Source organism: Myotis yumanensis, unplaced genomic scaffold (assembly GCF_028538775.1).
Source record: "Myotis yumanensis isolate MYYU_CA2020_CCGP unplaced genomic scaffold, mMyoYum1.0.hap1 SCAF_1, whole genome shotgun sequence".
In the NCBI taxonomy this organism is placed as follows: domain Eukaryota; kingdom Metazoa; phylum Chordata; class Mammalia; order Chiroptera; family Vespertilionidae; genus Myotis; species Myotis yumanensis.
This window is the reverse complement of record NW_027223752.1, coordinates 30652983-30670418: the sequence shown is the minus strand read 5'-3', so window position 1 is coordinate 30670418 and position 17436 is coordinate 30652983. Positions and strand designations below refer to the sequence as shown.

Here is a 17436-nt window from a genome sequence, read left to right as displayed (position 1 = left end):
GGGGCCAGCACGCGGTGGTGGGAGATGGCGAGGGGGCCTGGGGATTGGCCTTTGTGCAGAGCTCTCTGCCCCCCAGCTGCACAGGCCCGGATGGTCAGAGGATGGGCCGGGTCGGGGGGCCTCCAGTCCACTCCTGTGTGTGAGAGCTGGCACCCCCTCGGGCCTGGGCTTTGGGCCCTGCTGCTGGGCCAGCCTTGCCGGTTCCTGCTCCCTGCCAGCTGGAAGACAGGGCCCTGGACACCCTGCTCGGCCTCCTGCGGAGGTGGCTCCCAGTCCCGCTCCGTCTACTGCGTCTGGTCCGATGGGGCCGGCGGCGAGGAGGCGATGGAAGAGGTCCAGTGTGCAGGCCTGCCCGGGAAGCCCGCCACCACCCAGGCCTGCAACCTGCAGCGCTGTGCAGCCTGGCGGGAGGAGCCCTGGGGAGAGGTGAGGTGGGCCAGGCAGGGGTGGGCGGAAGTCAGAAGCTGGGTCTTGGGCCTAGGGCAGGGCTGGGAGGGTTGCTCTCTGCCGTGGAAACAGCAGGGGTCCTCAAACTATGGCCCGCGGGCCACATGCAAATACAAATATTGTATTTGTTCCCGTTTTGTTTTTTTACTTTAAAATAAGATATGTGCAGTGTGCATAGGAATTTGTTCATAGTTTTTTTTTTAAACTATAGTCCGGCCCTCCAACGGTCTGAGGGACAGTGAACTGGCCCCCTGTTTAAAAAGTTTGAGGACCCCTGCAATAAAGTCACCTGCTGGGTGGGCTTGGAAGCTGTGGCCAAAGCTGGGACAAGGAGCGGGTGCTTAGCCTCCTGCTCCACTGCTTGTCCTCCTCTGGGCCCAGGCAGGGCGGGCAAGGCTTTGCCGTGGCAGGGAGGCAGCTGGGCACGTTGCTTGGGGGCAAGGGAGGGGCTCGCGCAGTCGAGGCTGTTGGCCATGGCTTCGGACACCTAACTGTGTCCAAGTTGCAAATGAGGGGAGGTGGAAAATGCACCTCAGCCTGGCGTCAGCATGCGTGGCTCAGGCTGTGTGACCTCAGGGGAGTGACTCAGCCTCTCTGGTCCTGGGAGCTGGGCCTGGGCAGTAGGGTGCTGTCCGCCCTCCATGCCGGGCCGGTGGGCCTTCCGCTGTCTGACCCAGCGTGGCTCCTGGGGTGAGAACAAGCAGCTGCTGACGGCCTGGTCCTCACAGTGTTCCGTCAGCTGCGGTGCCGGCACCCGGAGGAGGAGCGTCACTTGCCGGGGCGACGAGGGGTCTCTGCTGCATGCCTCAGCCTGCTCCTTTAAGGACCAGCCGCCGCTCTCGGAGCCCTGTGTGCACGACGACTGTCCCCGCCTCAGTGACCAGGCCTGGCACGTAGGCGCCTGGAGTCCAGTGAGTACTTGCCCCCAGTGCCTGCCGCCCAGTCCTGGTCCCTTGGTCTCTGGTGGTGGCTGCACACATGTCTGTCCGTGGGTCTGACATGCATTATCAGGCTCCCTCCCTCCCTCCTTTCCCTGTGGGTACCCTCAAGAGCGCTCTCCCTGCGCCTGGGCCCGCTCCCTGCACCTGGGCCTGCTCCCTGTGCCTGGGCCTGCTCCCTGTGCCTGGGCCTGCTCCCTGTGCCTGGGGCCTGCTCCCTGTGCCTGGGGCCCGCTCCTTGTGCCTGGGCCTACTCCCTGTGCCTGGGGCCCGCTCCCTGTGCCTGGGGCCCGCTCCCTGCGCCTGGGCCTGCTCCCTCTGCATAGTGTCCTCTCTATATACATGGTGTTCTCTCTTCTCACCCCATGGACCCTAGTGCTCCAAGAGCTGCAGCTCGGGCACTCGGAGACGGCAGGTGGCGTGTGCCATTGGGCCACCCAGCCACTGCGGGAGCCTGCAGCTGTGGAAGCCTGCAGAGGTGGAGCCCTGTAACACGCAGCCCTGCCCTCTTCCTCCGGGTAAGGACGGGGTGGAGGCCGGCCAGGCCCCTGCCCCACCGCACACCTAGCCAGCATGTTCTGCCTCTGGGCCTTTGCGGCAGCCCCTGGACAGCCCTCCTCCACCCCTGCCTCTACTGCAGCCTTCGCCACCCACAGTGCAGCTCTCTGCCACCGACTGAGCCAGCCCTGTTCCCCTCAGAGGTAGCGTCCCTTAGCCCACCCCTCAGCTCGCTGTACCTGCTGTCACCCTTAGGTTAGTTTCTTGGGCTGCAGGGTTGTATCTGACTTGCAGGGCCTACTAGTTATAAGCTTCTTGAGGGCCAGGTCTCTGCCTTCCTTATTCCTGCTCACAGCCCCACTGGACTTCGCTGGCATGTGGCAGTACTCAGTGAGTGTTTGTTGACTGACTGAGTGCAGTGAGGGGAGAGGGTCCAGGAAAGATTGTCCTTACACACTGCTTCTGCGTCTGTCGCCCCCCTTCCCCGCCCCCATTGTCCCCACTGGGAAAGGGTGTCCCAGGCGTGAGGAGCTGCTGGAGGAAGGTCATAGGGGTGAGCACTTGCTTGGTGTGAGGATGTGATATTCAGGAAAGTGCGGGTTGGCTGGGGTGTGGGGGTGGCCTTCTGGTGCAGTGGAGAGGTGTGTTGGGCCCTGACATACTAGTGATGGGGACCCCGTGAGCCGTGATGGGGACCCCGTGAGCCGTGATGGGGGCCCCGTGAGCCGTGATGGGGATCCCGTGAGCCGTGATGGGGACCCCGTGAACTGTGATGGGGACCCCGTGAGCCGTGATGGGGATCCCGTGAGCCGTGATGGGGACCCCGTGAACCGTGATGGGGACCCCGTGAGCCGTGATGGGGACCCCGTGAACTGTGATGGGGACCCCGTGAGCCGTGATGGGGATCCCGTGAGCCGTGATGGGGACCCCGTGAACCGTGATGGGGACCCCGTGAGCCGTGATGGGGGCCCCGTGAGCCGTGATGGGGACCCCGTGAACCGTGATGGGGATCCCGTGAACCGTGATGGGGACCCCGTGAACCGTGATGGGGACCCCGTGAGCCGTGATGGGGATCCCGTGAGCCGTGATGGGGACCCCGTGAACTGTGATGGGGATCCCGTGAACCGTGATGGGGGCCCCGTGAGCCGTGATGGGGATCCCGTGAGCCGTGATGGGGACCCCGTGAACTGTGATGGGGGCCCTGTGAGCCGAGATGGGGAGCAGTAGGATTCCATGGAGGCCAAGAACCAGTGGCCAGGAGTCCACAGCTAACCTGGGCTGGGTTCAAATCTCCACTCCATTGCCCACCAACCATGCGGCCTGGGCAACTGCCCCTCCTCTCTGACTGTTTGCCCATCTGTGTAACGGGGTTGGTAAGAGGGACTTTCCAGGCTTGTGGGGAGTTGCTTGGCACCGTGCCTGCGCCACAGAACTCAGGAGCAAAGTGTGGGCCGTGGTGGCGGAGAGGCTCCGGCCTCAGCCTGGCCCTCGTGATGCATAAGCAGGAGGCCCCTCGGGCTCCTCTGATCCAGCTCCCTAGAGCCACTCAGGGCCCCAGGGCCCTGGACACCTTCCTACAGGGGTGGCCCTGAGCCTCCGAGAGGCATTCACACGGCAGAAGGGAAGGAAGCGGAGGGAGACGTCCAGGCCAGGCTGAGTTGTTAGAGAAATAATCTCCATGATAATTTTAAAAAAATTCTTTATTGTTGAAAGTATTACATGTGTCCCCTTCCCCCATTGTCCTCTCCCAGCCTGCCCCGCCCACCCGGCACAGTGGTGGTTGTGATGTGCACTCATGGTGGAGAATCTGGAGAAATTAGAGGAACAGTTTATGTAGAGAAGCTTAGTTCACCTCTGATCCCGCCCAGCAGCGGCTTCGCGTACTTCCTAGTGACGTTGTGGCTTTGTGTCTGCTTTTCCCCTTTCGGGCCATTTGGTTTGTGACCATTTTTCCAGTCTCATGATTTCTAGGAGCTTCATAGATGCTCATGGCGAGAGTGGGGAATTGCGGGGTTCCCGTTGCTGTAACTGATGCTGTAGTGCCGACAGCGGATGCCCAGGAGGAGGTCGGGGGTCAAAGGAAGAGGCCCATGGGGGTGGGTGCCTGAGTGGACACCCGGCAGCCTCTGCTCCCTCCTCTTTCTAGACTCCGGAGCAGTGCTCGCCAATGGAAATAGAACGCCAGCCACAGACGGCGTTAGACGTTTTCTGAGAGCCACATTAAAAATATAAAAAGAAATAAGTAAACTTATACTTAATAACATATTTTACTTAATGTGCATTCAAATAAAAATTATGAAGGGAATATTTTTGCATTCTTTCTACATGAGATTTTTAAAAAAAATAAATCTTCAGAATCCAATATATAATTTGCACTTACAGCACAGCTCCGTTCGGATGCTAACATTTCACTGGCATAGGTGATCAACGTTTGGATTTCATAAAATGTGCAGTCGAAAGAGTAGATTGACTATCCAAGTTGTTCCAAACATACTGAGGTGTTTTCTTATAAATGAATCAAGCGTCAGTATTTAAATTTAAGATTAAATGAGTCCTGATGAAAGAATGTCAAACTCAGGTTCTCCATCACTCTGACCACATTCCATGTGCTCAGTACTCTGCCCTCAGCCCAGGGTGCGAGGGTGGCGACGGGAGGTCTCAGGCTGCGGGCTGCTTAGGGCTCAGATTATTTGGTCAGGAGAGCCCACGGGAGCCATTGAAAGTTCTGGAGGAAGCGGTGACGCCATGAAAGCTGTTGGGGAGGACAAACCGGGCATCTGCCCAAGGGTCAGACTGACGGGGTGACAGCTGGGAGGCAGGAGCCGGGTGGGGAGCAGGCCGCAGACATGCCAGTGCTATAAAAGCAATAGAAGCAAAGGGGCAGGTGCCGGGCCAGCAGAGCCTGACCCAGAGGGTGTGTGGGAAGGGGTCCTGGGCTCTAGGGGAAGCCGAACAGATGGATGGGAGAGTCCACAGGGGAAGCGGAGGCAGGGTGGGCTTGGCAGACGGGTGCCTCTCGCCTGGAGGTGGCAGGACAGCAGGCAGAGTCCCAGGCTGGCTGGGGACTGGGAATTCGGTCTGAGAGAATGTGGGGGGGGGGGGGGGGGGGGCGGGGCGGGGGGAGTGACAGAACTGGAGGGAGAATTTGAGTCCGGAGAGAGGTTTGGGCCTGGGTGGGAGGGCAATAACACGAAAACAAAGATTTTACTGCATGCCTACTGAAGTCTTCCAACCCTTATTATTTTGTAAATATTCCCTGGGGACTGGCAAGATGCAGTCCACATGGGAATGGAATTTTCATTTGCTTTTTTAATTTTCTTCCATTGTGTAAAAATGTGCTTATTGTGGAAAATTTGAAAAACGCTAACAAATAGAAGAAAGGACCCCCCACCCCCCATCCCACCCAGCGCACACGCCCGCACACACACTCACCCACAAAGCCCTTAGAAACTTCCACTCTGAGCGTTTGGGTGTGTTCTCTAAGTCTCATTTTATTCATCATTTTTAAAAATTTCCGTTTTCTTAGTCTTTTGCATTTTTCTCCAACATTTTATAATGAAAAACATTTTGAATAACTGTCATGGTGATTGAATGTAATAAGCCATAACATCCACCCATTCTAATGATATAATTCATGATTTTTAGCAAATTTACCCAGCTGAACAAGACAGGGGAAAATTTTAAATATGGAAACTGTATAACTGTATAGTGAGGCGCTGTGTACCCACCTTCTAAATTCTACAATTAATGTTTTGTTATATTTTCTTTTTCCTGTTAAAAAATATTTTTTAATTTCAGAGAGGAAGGGAGAGGGAGAGAGAGAAACATCCATGATGAGAGAGAGAATCATTGACCGGCTGCCTCCTGCACGCCCCACACTGGGATGAGCCCACAACCCGGGCAGGTGCCCCGGACCAGGCTGCTTTTCATTATTCTCTTTCTACTCTTCCCTCGAGCAATCCAGTTACTTTTAATACGGACTCTTTTTACTGAGGTAAATTCACATAACATGCGGTTAAACATTTAAAGTGTTTGACTTGGTGCTGTTCAGTGGAGTCAGTGTTGCTCAACCACCAGCTCTCCCCTGGTTTCAGGAACGCTCCTCACACCAGAGAGCGTGGTGGACCCGCCGAGTCATCACTTCCTGTGAACCCCGTCCTCCCCCGTAACCTGATCTGCTTTCTGTCTTTGTGGATTTGCCCATCCTGGACTGTATCAAGGAAAAAGATGCGTACACCTTTAGCGCCTGGCTTCATCCACTTGGCAGAATGCTTCGGAGGTGCACCAAGTTGTAGCATGCACTAGCACGCCATTGCTTTTTATTTTTTAATTTATTTTTTTATTATTGACAGTATTGCAGATGGCCCCCATTTCCCCCCTCTACTCCCCTCCAACCAGCCCCCAGCCCCTCCCAGGCCTGCACCACACTATTGTCTGTGTCCATGGGCTGTGCATATATGCATATAAGTCTTCGGTTCATCTCTTCCCTCCCACCCCAATGCCATTGCTTTTTATGGCTGAATAACTCTTCTATGGATACACCTCCATTTGTTTACCCATTCATCTGCTGATGGATACTTGGGTAATTGCCACCTTTGGCCGTATCGGGTAGTGCTGCTGCAAGCATTCACGTACACGTTTCTGTGTGGACATAGGTTTTCATTTCTCTCGGGTTTGTACCTAGGAGTGGATTGATGGACTCTATGGTAATCCCAACGTTTAACTTCTTGAGGAACTGCCAGACTTTACCACAGTGGCTGCACCGTTTTACACATCTGCCAGCAATGAGGACAGGCCAGTCTGTCCACATCTTCAACAGTTATTATTCAGATTAAAATATATAGATATATTTTATATATATTCTTATTGATTTTAGAGGAAATGGAAGAGAGAGGGAAAGAGACAGAAACACCGGCCAGGCTATTCGGGTTTCTTTTATTAGAGCCATCCTGGTGGGTGCGAAGCAGCGTCTCATCTCGGCTGTGTTTAGCATTTCCTAATGACCAATGACGTTGAATATCTCATGTGCTTTTTGGCCATTTGCGTAACTTTGGGGAAATGCATGTTCAATTTCTTTGCTCGTTTTTAAATTGGGTTATTTGTTCTTTCAACAATCCAATTTTAAAGAATTGTGTATGACTTTTGGTCTTTTTTTTTATAGTTGGGATCAAACAGATGCTAACTTTGTATCTGGCTTCCTTTTTGCTGAACATGTAATATTAGCATTTTCTATGTGATTAAAGGCTCTTTTAAGACGTGGGACGGGTGTCTTATGAAATCACAGGCACCGCTCATTTCCCATCCGCTGTGCTGGGTCCCCCCGGCCTGCCTGCCTGACCAGCGGGTGGGAGCAGATGCCGGTCAGGGCGGGCCATGGCTCACGCCGCTCCTCTCCTCCACCCTCTGCATCCCACCCCGGCAGCCGGCTCCCCAGAAGCCCCCAGCGGGCAGGACGTGCACACCAGCTTCAGGGCCCCCTGGATGTCTTTGGGCCCTCGGGAGGCCCCCGCTTTGGGTGAGAAGCTTGGCAGAAGCCCCGACCCAGGGCCCTGGAGGTGGAGGTTGGGGGTGGGGGTGAGTGGTTTAGGGGGGATGCAGAGAAGGGGGTCTGATGTGGACACATCACGTGTCTTTGCTTCCTCGTCTTTCTAGATTCCAGAGACCAGTGGTGGGCACCCCGGGAGCAACCCTCAACTCCGGGTAACCCCAGAGGAGACCAGGACCCCCACCTGCCAGCCCCAGGCTCAGCCTCTTCTCTGCAGCCGTCCCCAGAACAGCAGCCCCTGTGGTCTGGCCCGGAGCCCCAGGACTGCAGGCACAGCCCCCACGGGTGCTGCCCCGATGGCCACACGGCCTCTCTGGGGCCACAGTGGCAAGGCTGCCCCGGGGCCTCTTGTCAGCAGAGCAGGTAGATGCCTCTTCCTCCTCACCAGGTCAGAGAGGCGTGTGTGTGTGTGTGTGTGTGTGTGTGTGTGTGTGTGTGTGTAGGGAATGGGGGGGCGGGCAGGACAGCCTCTGCTCAGAGAGGGTGGGTGGTTTGCCAAGCCCAGGAATGGGGACCACGGAGGTGGCTGCAGCCCTGACTGCCTCCTCTGGCTGCGCTTCTTTGTGCTGTGCGTGCGGGTGGGGGTGGAAGGCCTGCTTCCTCTGCAGAGGCCAGCTTGGAGCTGTCGCCTGAGGCTCTGGGAAGGCACAGGGGGTTGGGTTTCAGCTTTCTGTCCAAACCAGGCCCCACTCCCTCAGGGCTAAGGTACTAAGGACCCAGACTTTGGGGCCAGGGGCCTGTGGGTGACTCCCAGCTCAGCCACTTATTAGCTGTGTGCTGGGTGACTTGGACAAGTGACTTCACCTCTCTGATCTTGGCTTCCTCTGCTGAGAACTGGACAGTGACAGCCATTAACTGGGGTGACTGTGAGGTTGAGACCGGTCCCACAGTGCCTGGCACGGGGACGGTGCTCTGCTCCGATCTTCCTTTCACCTTCCCTCCCAAGTCCTGGCTGTGAGGAGAAATGCGTGCTGGCTTCCGGACCCTCTTTCTGCCCCGTCTCCCTCTGCTGCTGTTTGATAAAGGCTCCCTGGGAGCCCGATGGTCTGGCAGGCCTGGCTCACTCCCCTCCTCGCTCTGGTGGTGGGATGTGTGAGTTGAGGATTTGCCAGTTATCAGGGCTGCACCTCTGCTTACTGTGTCAGTGTTGCCCTCCCTGCTGGCCGCTCAGTGGCTGGTAGACACCGAGTCTGGGGTAGGTATGCGCGATGGGATGCCTTGCATTCAGGGACGCGGCCTCTCCTACTGGACCCTCCCCTGGTCAGCCCCCAGTGCAGGGAGTCCGGGGGTGCTGGGAGCTCAGGGTCCCTGGAAGGGACTAGGTGGTGAGGAGAGGGCTGTGATGTCTGCCTAGGTATGGGTGCTGCCCTGACGGGGTGTCTGTGGCTGAGGGGCCCCATCAAGCTGGCTGCGCAAAGTCTAACGGCGACAACAGGAGGAGGTCAGGGTCGAGAGCAGTGGCCTCCACAGTGAGTGTCCCGTTCATGTGTGGGCGGGAGCCCAGCCCGGAACCTGGTCTGTGCCACGCTGCGGCTCTGGCCTTGGAGGGAGGAGGTCTCTGAAGCCTGTAGGCCTGGGTCGTCCTCTCGAGGACACAAGCTTCAGAGATGGTCTGGGGCTGGGGTTTCATCTGCTGTTCTCGGGCCTCTGATCTCCCCCCAGGGCTGGGGTTCTGCACTGTGGGCTCATAATTGTCTCTTCCGCTCCCTGCCATCCTCTCCCGGGCCCCCGAGAGCCCACCAGAAACCTGATCTGTTCCCAGCTTCTTCCCCAGGTGCCCCAGGCCCACCAGCCCCAGGCCCAGCAGAGTGAGCCCACTGAGTGCCGGGGCTCCCAGTTTGGGTGTTGCTATGACAACGTGGCCTCGGCAGCAGGCCCTTTTGGGGAAGGCTGCGTGGGCCAGCCCAGCTACGGTGAGTGGATGCCCTTCCTCAGCCGGGTGGGCAGCTCTGGCCCCCACTCAACGCCAACGACCTTCCTGGGCTCAGTGGATCATTCATTCTTCCACCAGGATGTGCCAACCGCCTCCTAGGTGCCAGGCCAGGGAACAGCAGACTGTTCTCATTCCCAGCGGTTTGCACTTGCGGCGGCCTGGCTGCCATGGGGGTGAGGGAGAGGATCCCACAGAGGAGGCAGGGGTGGTATAGGTCAGTGCCGGTGGGTGGGGTGTCCCTGCCCTGCCTGGGTCGAGTCCTGGAAGGAGGTATTGAGGCTGGAGCAAGGGATGCATGGATGGAGATTCTGGGGACCCACACGGAGATGCTGAAGGCCAGGCAGGCTGGGGGTCAGGGCCTGCAAGAGGCTTTAGGCAGGGGCCAGCCATGGTCACGTCTGAACGTGGAGAGTGGAGCCGGCTGTGCTGGGCGGGGAGGCTGCTAGCACAGGCAGGTGGGGCTGGAGGCATCTTCAGAGGCTGGCGAAGGGGCCTGGGCACAGGGTGGCCCCTCGCTGGGCACCTGCACAGGCTCCTGGGGCTCATGGCTGGGTCAAGCCCTCGGGTTGCTCTGGGTGTGGACTCCATGGGCCTGGTCAGGGATGGGAGGGGTGCGGGGGAGCCTGTCCCGGAAGCTCCCAGGCCTGACTTTCTGGGAGGCTCTGGTTCTGTGGGTGGAGGTGGTCAGGCTGATTGAGGAGGCTGCTCTGTGCTCAGGGCAGGTCAGGGAACAGACTCTGCCCCAGGGCCGGGTGAGGGCTGGGTGAGGGCAGGGCAGGGGCGAAGGCTGCTCCATAATGGGAAGGGCTCCTGTCTCCGAGGGGATGTGGGTAGTTCTGGGCAGGGCTCTGCTGGGCCGCGTTGGCCGCCTGAGTGACATGCGTGCTCCTGCCCTCAGCATACCCCGTGGGGTGCCTGCTGCCCAGCGCCCTCGGCGCCTGCACAGACTGGGCCCCCCGCTGGTACTTCATCGCCTCTGTGGGCCGGTGTAACCGCTTCTGGTACGGCGGCTGCCACGGCAACGCCAACAACTTTGCCTCGGAGGAGGAGTGCATGAGCAGCTGCCGGGGGTCTCAACACGCGCCCCGCCAACCCGAGCCCGGGGCCGCTGGCCAGAGCACCCACAGAGCTGGTGGTGGCAGCAGTCCGGGAGGCCAGCGGGAGGCCGGCCAGCACAGGCCCGGGGCCGTGCACCACCCCCAGACCTCAGGAGAACGGCCCTGGGGCCCGGAGCTGGGGTCCAGCACCCCTGGGCTGGGCGGAGATGCTGGGCGGCCAGCACCCCCCTCCCACAGCTCCTCCTCCAGGTGAGCATAGCCTTTCCCAGGGAGGGAGAGAGGGACCCGGGCCAGGGGCCGAGCCGTTGGATCTAAAACCCCGAGGTCAGCCAGCCCTCCCTCCCCATCCCGCCTGGAGGCCTCGACACCTGGGGACGCGCAGGCAGCCAGGAGCTGGCGGTGCCCGGATTCGCCAGCGGACCTTGCCAGTGTCCCCAGGGTCTGTCTAGCTGGGCTTCATGACTTGCCTGTGAAATGGTGACACTGGCTCACAGTTAGGGTGGGCTCCACTTATTCACTGCTCTTGGGACTGTGTCATAGTAATGAGAGGTTTGGGAAGATTAAAAACAAAATGCAGCAGGAGCGTGTTGGTCCTCACGGGACTGGCCTGGCGGCCTCCCGCCCTCTCCCCGCCTGGGCTTTGAGCCGCCCCTGCTGCTGTCAGGGCCAGGCCGAGGGGCAGTGCTTGGGCTTGTGGGGCGGATGGGAGGGCAGATGCCCTAGTCCATGGGCTTCTGGAGCTTGGCCTCCCAGGACGCCCGCTGGCCCCGCACGTGCCCGTGACGGGATGGGCCACACTGACGAAGGGCCCCTGGTCGTGGCAGGTGTGCCAGTAGGACAGGTCCTCACCGCCCACCTTTCCAGGGTGAGCCTGGCCGGCGCGGAGCCCTTTCTGGTGCAGGCGCCCCTGGGGCGGGAGGTGCGGCTCTTCTGCCCGGGTGTCGCCTCCATGGACCCCCCTCCCAGGTGGCAGAAGGACGGGCAGCCCCTCTCCTCTGACAGGTGTGTTTGGGATCCTCCCCAGGGGCAGCCCCTCGGATTCCCCTGGGATGGGGGTGAGCGGGGGCTACGGTCCCCTCCGGTTGGAGCACTGAGGCCTGAGGGGCGTCGGGCTCGTTGCTGCCCTCAGGAGCCCAGAGCTCAAGCCCCCGTCCCACTCACTCAGACACAGGCCGCAGCCTGATGGCTCCCTGGTCATCAGCCCCCTGAGGGCAGAGGACGCTGGCACCTACAGCTGTGGCGCCAGGCCAGGCCGTGACTCTCTGAAGATCCAGCTTCGCATCAAAGGTCTCTGTCCCCTCCCCCAATGGGTTCTCAAGGGCCCCAAGGGGGAAGGGACTGGTTGAGAGGGCCTGAGCCGGGCTCCCCTGGGCCCAGGCATGCACCATGGACTCAGGTGGCTGGGTGGAGGGCTTGCTCCTTGTGGCCCTCATTTCTCCACGTTCACACCCTGGCCTCAGGGCCGACCCTTCCCTCCCACCCCAGCTCACTCCTTCCTCCTCCTGGCCTCATGACAGGGGGTGACGTGACCATGCCAAGGCACTTCCCTCAGACCAGGGACCCCGCCCCGGGCCACCGTCCTCAGGACTCCAGCCTAGGGAGGGATGCTGGGGGCCTGGGGGGCATCTCCTCTCCTCACCCACAGCCCTCGACCAGGTAACAGGGCAGCAATGCCTCCCCCATGAGGTCCAGGGTCCGTGGAGATCAGTGGATGGGGGAAGGGAAGAACGGGTCCCCAGGCTGGTGTGACCAGGCTGGCTGGCCCCTGCTCAGGGCTCTGCAAGGTGAGAACTAGAAAAGCATGGCTCCTGAGCTCAGCCTCTTGAGGAGGAACAGTGGGAACAGGGCAGGGCTGTGGCCCAGGACTCAGGAGCTGCGGGAAGGGAAGAGAGTCAGGGTCAGGGCCCAGGACAGCTTTGAAGAAGAGCACGGTTTGCAGGGGGTGCGGGGGGCTAAAGGGAACCCAGGCCAACAACCTGGAGTCAGATGTGTGGGGTGCGGAGGAGACAGTCTGAGAGTCTGGGGGGAGGGGGGAGGAAGGGGAGGTGGCCGTTGGACTTCGCCCCGGTAGTTGTTGATGGGTCCTTAGCAGATAGAGGGGTGGTTTTAGGAAGCTCAGTCTGGCTGGAGAAGGAGGGGGCCATGAGGCTTGTGCAGAGGTCCCGACCCCATGCATGGATGGGAATGGGGGAGGGGGCAGGGGGGCAGCAGCAGGGGCCCCTCAGGGCTGTGGGTGCTTGTTCTGCAGGCTGCGCCTGGACCAGAGCCAGCCCGGGGTGGTGGACGCCCATCCCGGCCAGCGGATCCGGTTGACCTGTCGCACTGAGGGCTTCCCACCCCCAACCATCGAATGGCAGAGAGACGGGCAGACCCTCTCTTCTCCCAGGTCCGGTCAGCGCCTCTCCCCGCCCTGCCGGCCCCACCCCACCCTGTGCAGGCCCGTGGGGGGAGGAGCTGCCAGCAGTCACTGGCCAGTCAGGGGCTCTCGAGATGGAGCTGCTGGGCAGAGGGCTCCTTGGGCCTTTGCAGAGCAGTCAGTGGACAGGAACAGGGCAGCGAACAGGTGGTGGCTGGGGGAGGAAGGAGGCAGGCACAGTCCTGGCTGTCACAACGGCTAACGTGGCCCCACGTGAGCGTGAGGCCGGTCTCCACCACAGTCTGCAGAAGAGCCATGAAATTCTACTCCATTTTCCCACGGAAGCTCAACACCACACAGCTCCTCAGTGGCAGGACCAGGATGTGAGCCCACTAAATGAGTGGAGCAAAAACTGGAAACACACATTATTTGTGTCAGAAAACGTGAAATGATTTATTGCCGGGGTTAGGAGTCAGGCACCTTCGAGTGAATGAGAGTGCTGGCAGCTGGCTGCCCACTGGCCCTGTCAGACCCACTCCCACCTGGAAAGGAAGACCCCCCCCCCCCCCCCCGTCTCCATCTGCAAGGGCTGGAGCCCCCGACTCTGCTTGGTCCCCCAGACACCAGCAGCTGCCCGATGGCTCTCTGGTCATCAGCCAAGTGGCTGTGGAAGATGGTGGCTTCTACACCTGTGTCGCCTTCAATGGGCAGGACCGAGACCAGCGATGGGTCCAGCTCAGAGTTCTGGGTAAGGTGCAGTGGGAGGGTGGAATGGAAGGGTGACTGGGGCCAGTGGCCTGGGAGGGCAGGTGGCACAGGTTGGGCAGGCTCGGCATAGTGGATAACAGTGCCCCCTCCTTGGGCCCAGGGGAGCTGACGATCACAGGGCTGCCCTCTACGGTGACGGTGCCAGAAGGTGACACGGCCAGGCTGCTGTGCGTGGTGGCAGGAGAAAGTGTGAACATCAGATGGTCCCGGTAAGGCTCCGTCACAGACCTGCACCCGAGGCTGCACAGCCCGAGCACGGGCGGTCCACCTCTCTGCAGGGATGCTGCTGTCCCCGCCGTCCCCACCCCCTTCTCCCACTCCTGCCGCCAGGCCTGGCGCCTACACAGTGAGGCCCCAGAGGACGGCTCTCTTCTCTTAGCTGGGCCATACCAGGGTTTCTCAACTCCGGCACTGGTGCCAACTTGGACCCGATAATTTTGGGCTATCCTGTGCAGTCGGATGTCTAGCATCATTAGGCCATCGCCCACTAGGTGCCAGTAGCACCTCCTCACAAGTCATGACAATAAAAAATGTCTCCAAATGTTGCCCAAATCTTCCCTGGGGTTGAGAACCACTGGGCCACACTCAGCTTTGGGGACTTCAGTAGCCTTTTTAGGACTCATTCGTTCTAAATGGGGTCTTATTCACTCACTCAGCGCACACCTTTTGTCTTCCTCCTCCTCGCAGAGTCGAGTAGGCTGGCTTTGGGGATCCCGGATCCTCAGAGCCCCCAGAAACCCTCAGGCGGGAGATGCCCGTCGCCCCTGAGCGCTGTCTGCGCACTGAAGAGCGAGGCCGACTCCCCTCTGGGAATCAGGAAGGGGCGGCCATGTGGTGACTGGCTGGGCCTTGAAGGCTGAGGAGGGGAAGGATGTTCTTGGCCAAGTGAAGGGTGATCCCAGGACAGGAATGGCCCTCACCCTGGACGAGGCTTATATCGTTGCCTCCCCCGGCTCTTCCCAGTGGGAACACGCTCAGGACTCCCCGTGTCTCCCTGAATCCGGGTCCTTGAGCAGTTTCCTCTTCACAGCACCTCTGTTTATAGCATGTCTGCACCTGTCCACCCACGCAGCCCTCGAACGGGGGCCTCACCTCCACCCCTGGCCAAGGCCCCCAGCTACTGCCCTGCTCCTCAATCCTCTGGACACATGCCAATCCCCACACGGCCTGTGCCCTTCCTGCTTCTTCCCGCTGGCTCATCGCCTCATAGCCACCCCTTAGGAGCCAATGGCCCTCAGGGTTGGGCCTTGGTCCTCGGTTTATCTAACATCGCCTTCGGCAAACACGCAGACACACGTTTCCGGACCACCCAGTGGTGATGCATGATCTGGGTCCCGACCTCAAACCCGATGCCTCCTGGTATCTCACAGGCACCCGAATGCAAAATGGTGGACAATAACCTCACCGTTCACCCCTCATCACTGTCCTGGGTCTCCCATGGTGGAGGGGCACCCCCAGCACCCCAGCCTAGAAACCGCTATCCTCCATTTCTCCTCTCCCACATCTGACCCTCCTCCCAGTCCTTTATTGCCCGTGTCATCTACCTGTGCAGCAGCCTCTGACCTGGTCTGTTTTCAGGCTTGTCCCTCAGCCTCCACTGCAGTCAGAGACCCTTTCAAAGTAGATACCATTTCAGTCCTATTACCCCCTGGATCCAGTCCACTCTCCTGACCAGAGCCGCGCCCCGGCCACGGCCTTCCTCCAAGCTCCCGCGTCCCCATGCTGCCCTCTCCTCATCCTCAGGCCAGGCTCCCTCCAACACCTGCACCCCCACCCCAGTGCCTGGGGGCGGGGAATGCTTACGTGCTTCATCCAGCACAGGGCCCGGCACCTCCTGGCTGCCTGCGTCCGTCCTTCGTTAATGGAGTGTGGTTCCTGCGGGGCGGAGGCACAGTCACAGCCCTCAGCGCTGTGCTCGGTTGGTGTGTGTGTCACTTGAGTTCTTTCGCTTTGATAATGTCCTGTCTGTTGGGTACCGCCCCACCTCTTCTATGAGGTGAGGGCCAGCTGTCTGTCCACAAAGAGGGAGCAGCTGACTCTGGAAAGGTCTTGGATTGCCTCCTCCCCCTGCCTCTTGGCTCTGGACAGCTCTCACGTCCTCTCCCCTCCAGGAACGGGCTGCCGATACGGGCCGATGGCCACCGTGTCCACCAGTCTCCAGATGGCACTTTGCTGATCCACAACCTGCGGGCCGGGGACCAGGGCTCCTACACGTGCAGCACCTACCGTGGCAGCCAGGCGGTCAGCCGCAGCACTGAGGTGAAGGTGGTCCCACCAGGTAGGAAAGGCTGCTTGTTCCCGAGCAGCCTCTGCGGTCCCGGGGACTCTGGTCCGAGTCCTGACTCGCTCTGCCAGTTCCTGGAAGTGTGACTGGGGCAGGGGCTTAGCCCCCTGAGCCTTCCTCTCCTCACTGCCCGACAGGCTATAGTGAGGATGAAGGAAATAAGTGGATGACAGGCATCTGCTAATAGCTTAATAGATGATGCTAAATACCATTTTTTAGACTTACTGGTTTTATTTTGAGAAACAGGACTGACTGGAAGTTTATAATACTTAAGGCAGGTCATTAAAATCTGTCCATTCTAATTAGGGCGGCAAAACATGGTCCTACGATTGGAAAGTGCCTGTAAGGCCTTTGATCATATGCCCAGAAAGGAAAGGCAGGGGTTAGTGCCGCCATCTTACAAGCGAGACGCTCAGCGGGAGAGCTCCAGGGATGCTGCCGCAGGTCATGCAACAGATTTGTGGCCAAGATGGCGCTAATCCTCATACTTAAATGTTCTTTTCACTAAACTATTACACCTGTAAGTGGGCAGAATTTTCCTTGCGTTATTTAGTAAGTTGATATGTCAGCCTTATATTCTCTAGCTCTTGCTCTAAGTTGTTATTAAATCTAAATACCATGTTTTAAGATGCATTTTCATACCACTAAGGAAAAAAAGGCTAATTCAATGCTAAGACACCATTAATTAATTTGCAGTCCAATTTGACAGGTGTTAAAATATGAAAATAAGTGCATCTTAGAATTGATGAAACAGCTTGTGGTTTAATCTTCAATCTCACAGGAGCTGTGTGTTCAAATAAGCCAGAGGGACGGGGGGGGGGGGGGGGGGGGAAGGGGGGGGGAGGGGGGAGGCGGCTAGGGTGGGGAGGATGGTGGTGATCTTTGCCCTACGCCCAGTGTGCCCTCCATGTACCCTCCATCTGGGCTCACTGAGCAGCAGGGCTGTGCCCGGGGTTGGGAAGAATGTGAGGGGGGCACGCGCCTGGCTGCCAGAATGAGGGTGGGGACTGGTCAGTGCTAGGGGCTGAAAGTCTGGTAGAAGTGTCGCTTAGGGAGTTGGACTGACACTTGGCCTCCAGTTTGTGAGCTCCTTAGAACAGCGACCTGGACCCATGTCCCCGGAGTCCAGCCCAGGTCTTGGCAGCACCAGGTGCTCAGATACTTGGTGACAGCCTCCTACTGCAGGAGCTACTTCCCGCCTCCGATGATGCCCAGCAGATCCATCTCTTGTCTACATAATAACCAGGCTTACCAGACTTGAGACAAACCAGAATACAGATTTATTTGACAGAGAGCGGTTAGGAGGACCCTGACGGTCGTGATTCTGTAGACACGTCTGTATGGGAAACTTGCTTGATGAAGGCTGGTGGGACACCATGCTGAAAGGTCTGCTGTGACCTGCCTCTTGGAAACAGCACTATGGCCTCCGTCGGCCACTTTTCTCCCACCCGTGCTGGACTACCGTGTTGCTAATCTTAGATATTTTGGGGGCATCTTTCTTTACTAGAAGTGGCCTCCCTCCTAACTGTATTCATTCCATGGATTAGGCTGCAGCCATTTTTTCTTTGGGGGGTGGGGGTGGGGTGGGGTTTCACCTTGCCCTAGTCAC

At 58.9% G+C, this 17436-nt stretch overlaps 1 protein-coding gene across 1 annotated transcript in view; it reads left to right on the top strand.

Annotated features, from left to right (window-relative positions):
• PAPLN (papilin, proteoglycan like sulfated glycoprotein) overlaps positions 1 to 17436 on the top strand; it is a 41436-nt gene that overhangs the window by 12314 nt on the left and 11686 nt on the right. The window contains exons 11-25 of the mRNA XM_070420916.1: positions 219 to 426; positions 1176 to 1358; positions 1762 to 1903; positions 7306 to 7398; positions 7536 to 7791; positions 8783 to 8897; positions 9203 to 9341; positions 10260 to 10668; positions 11284 to 11421; positions 11585 to 11706; positions 11937 to 12075; positions 12668 to 12805; positions 13396 to 13523; positions 13644 to 13752; positions 15655 to 15821. Coding sequence (XP_070277017.1) covers positions 219 to 426; positions 1176 to 1358; positions 1762 to 1903; positions 7306 to 7398; positions 7536 to 7791; positions 8783 to 8897; positions 9203 to 9341; positions 10260 to 10668; positions 11284 to 11421; positions 11585 to 11706; positions 11937 to 12075; positions 12668 to 12805; positions 13396 to 13523; positions 13644 to 13752; positions 15655 to 15821 — 2486 coding nt within the window. The remainder of the gene's footprint in view (positions 1 to 218; positions 427 to 1175; positions 1359 to 1761; positions 1904 to 7305; positions 7399 to 7535; positions 7792 to 8782; positions 8898 to 9202; positions 9342 to 10259; positions 10669 to 11283; positions 11422 to 11584; positions 11707 to 11936; positions 12076 to 12667; positions 12806 to 13395; positions 13524 to 13643; positions 13753 to 15654; positions 15822 to 17436) is intronic.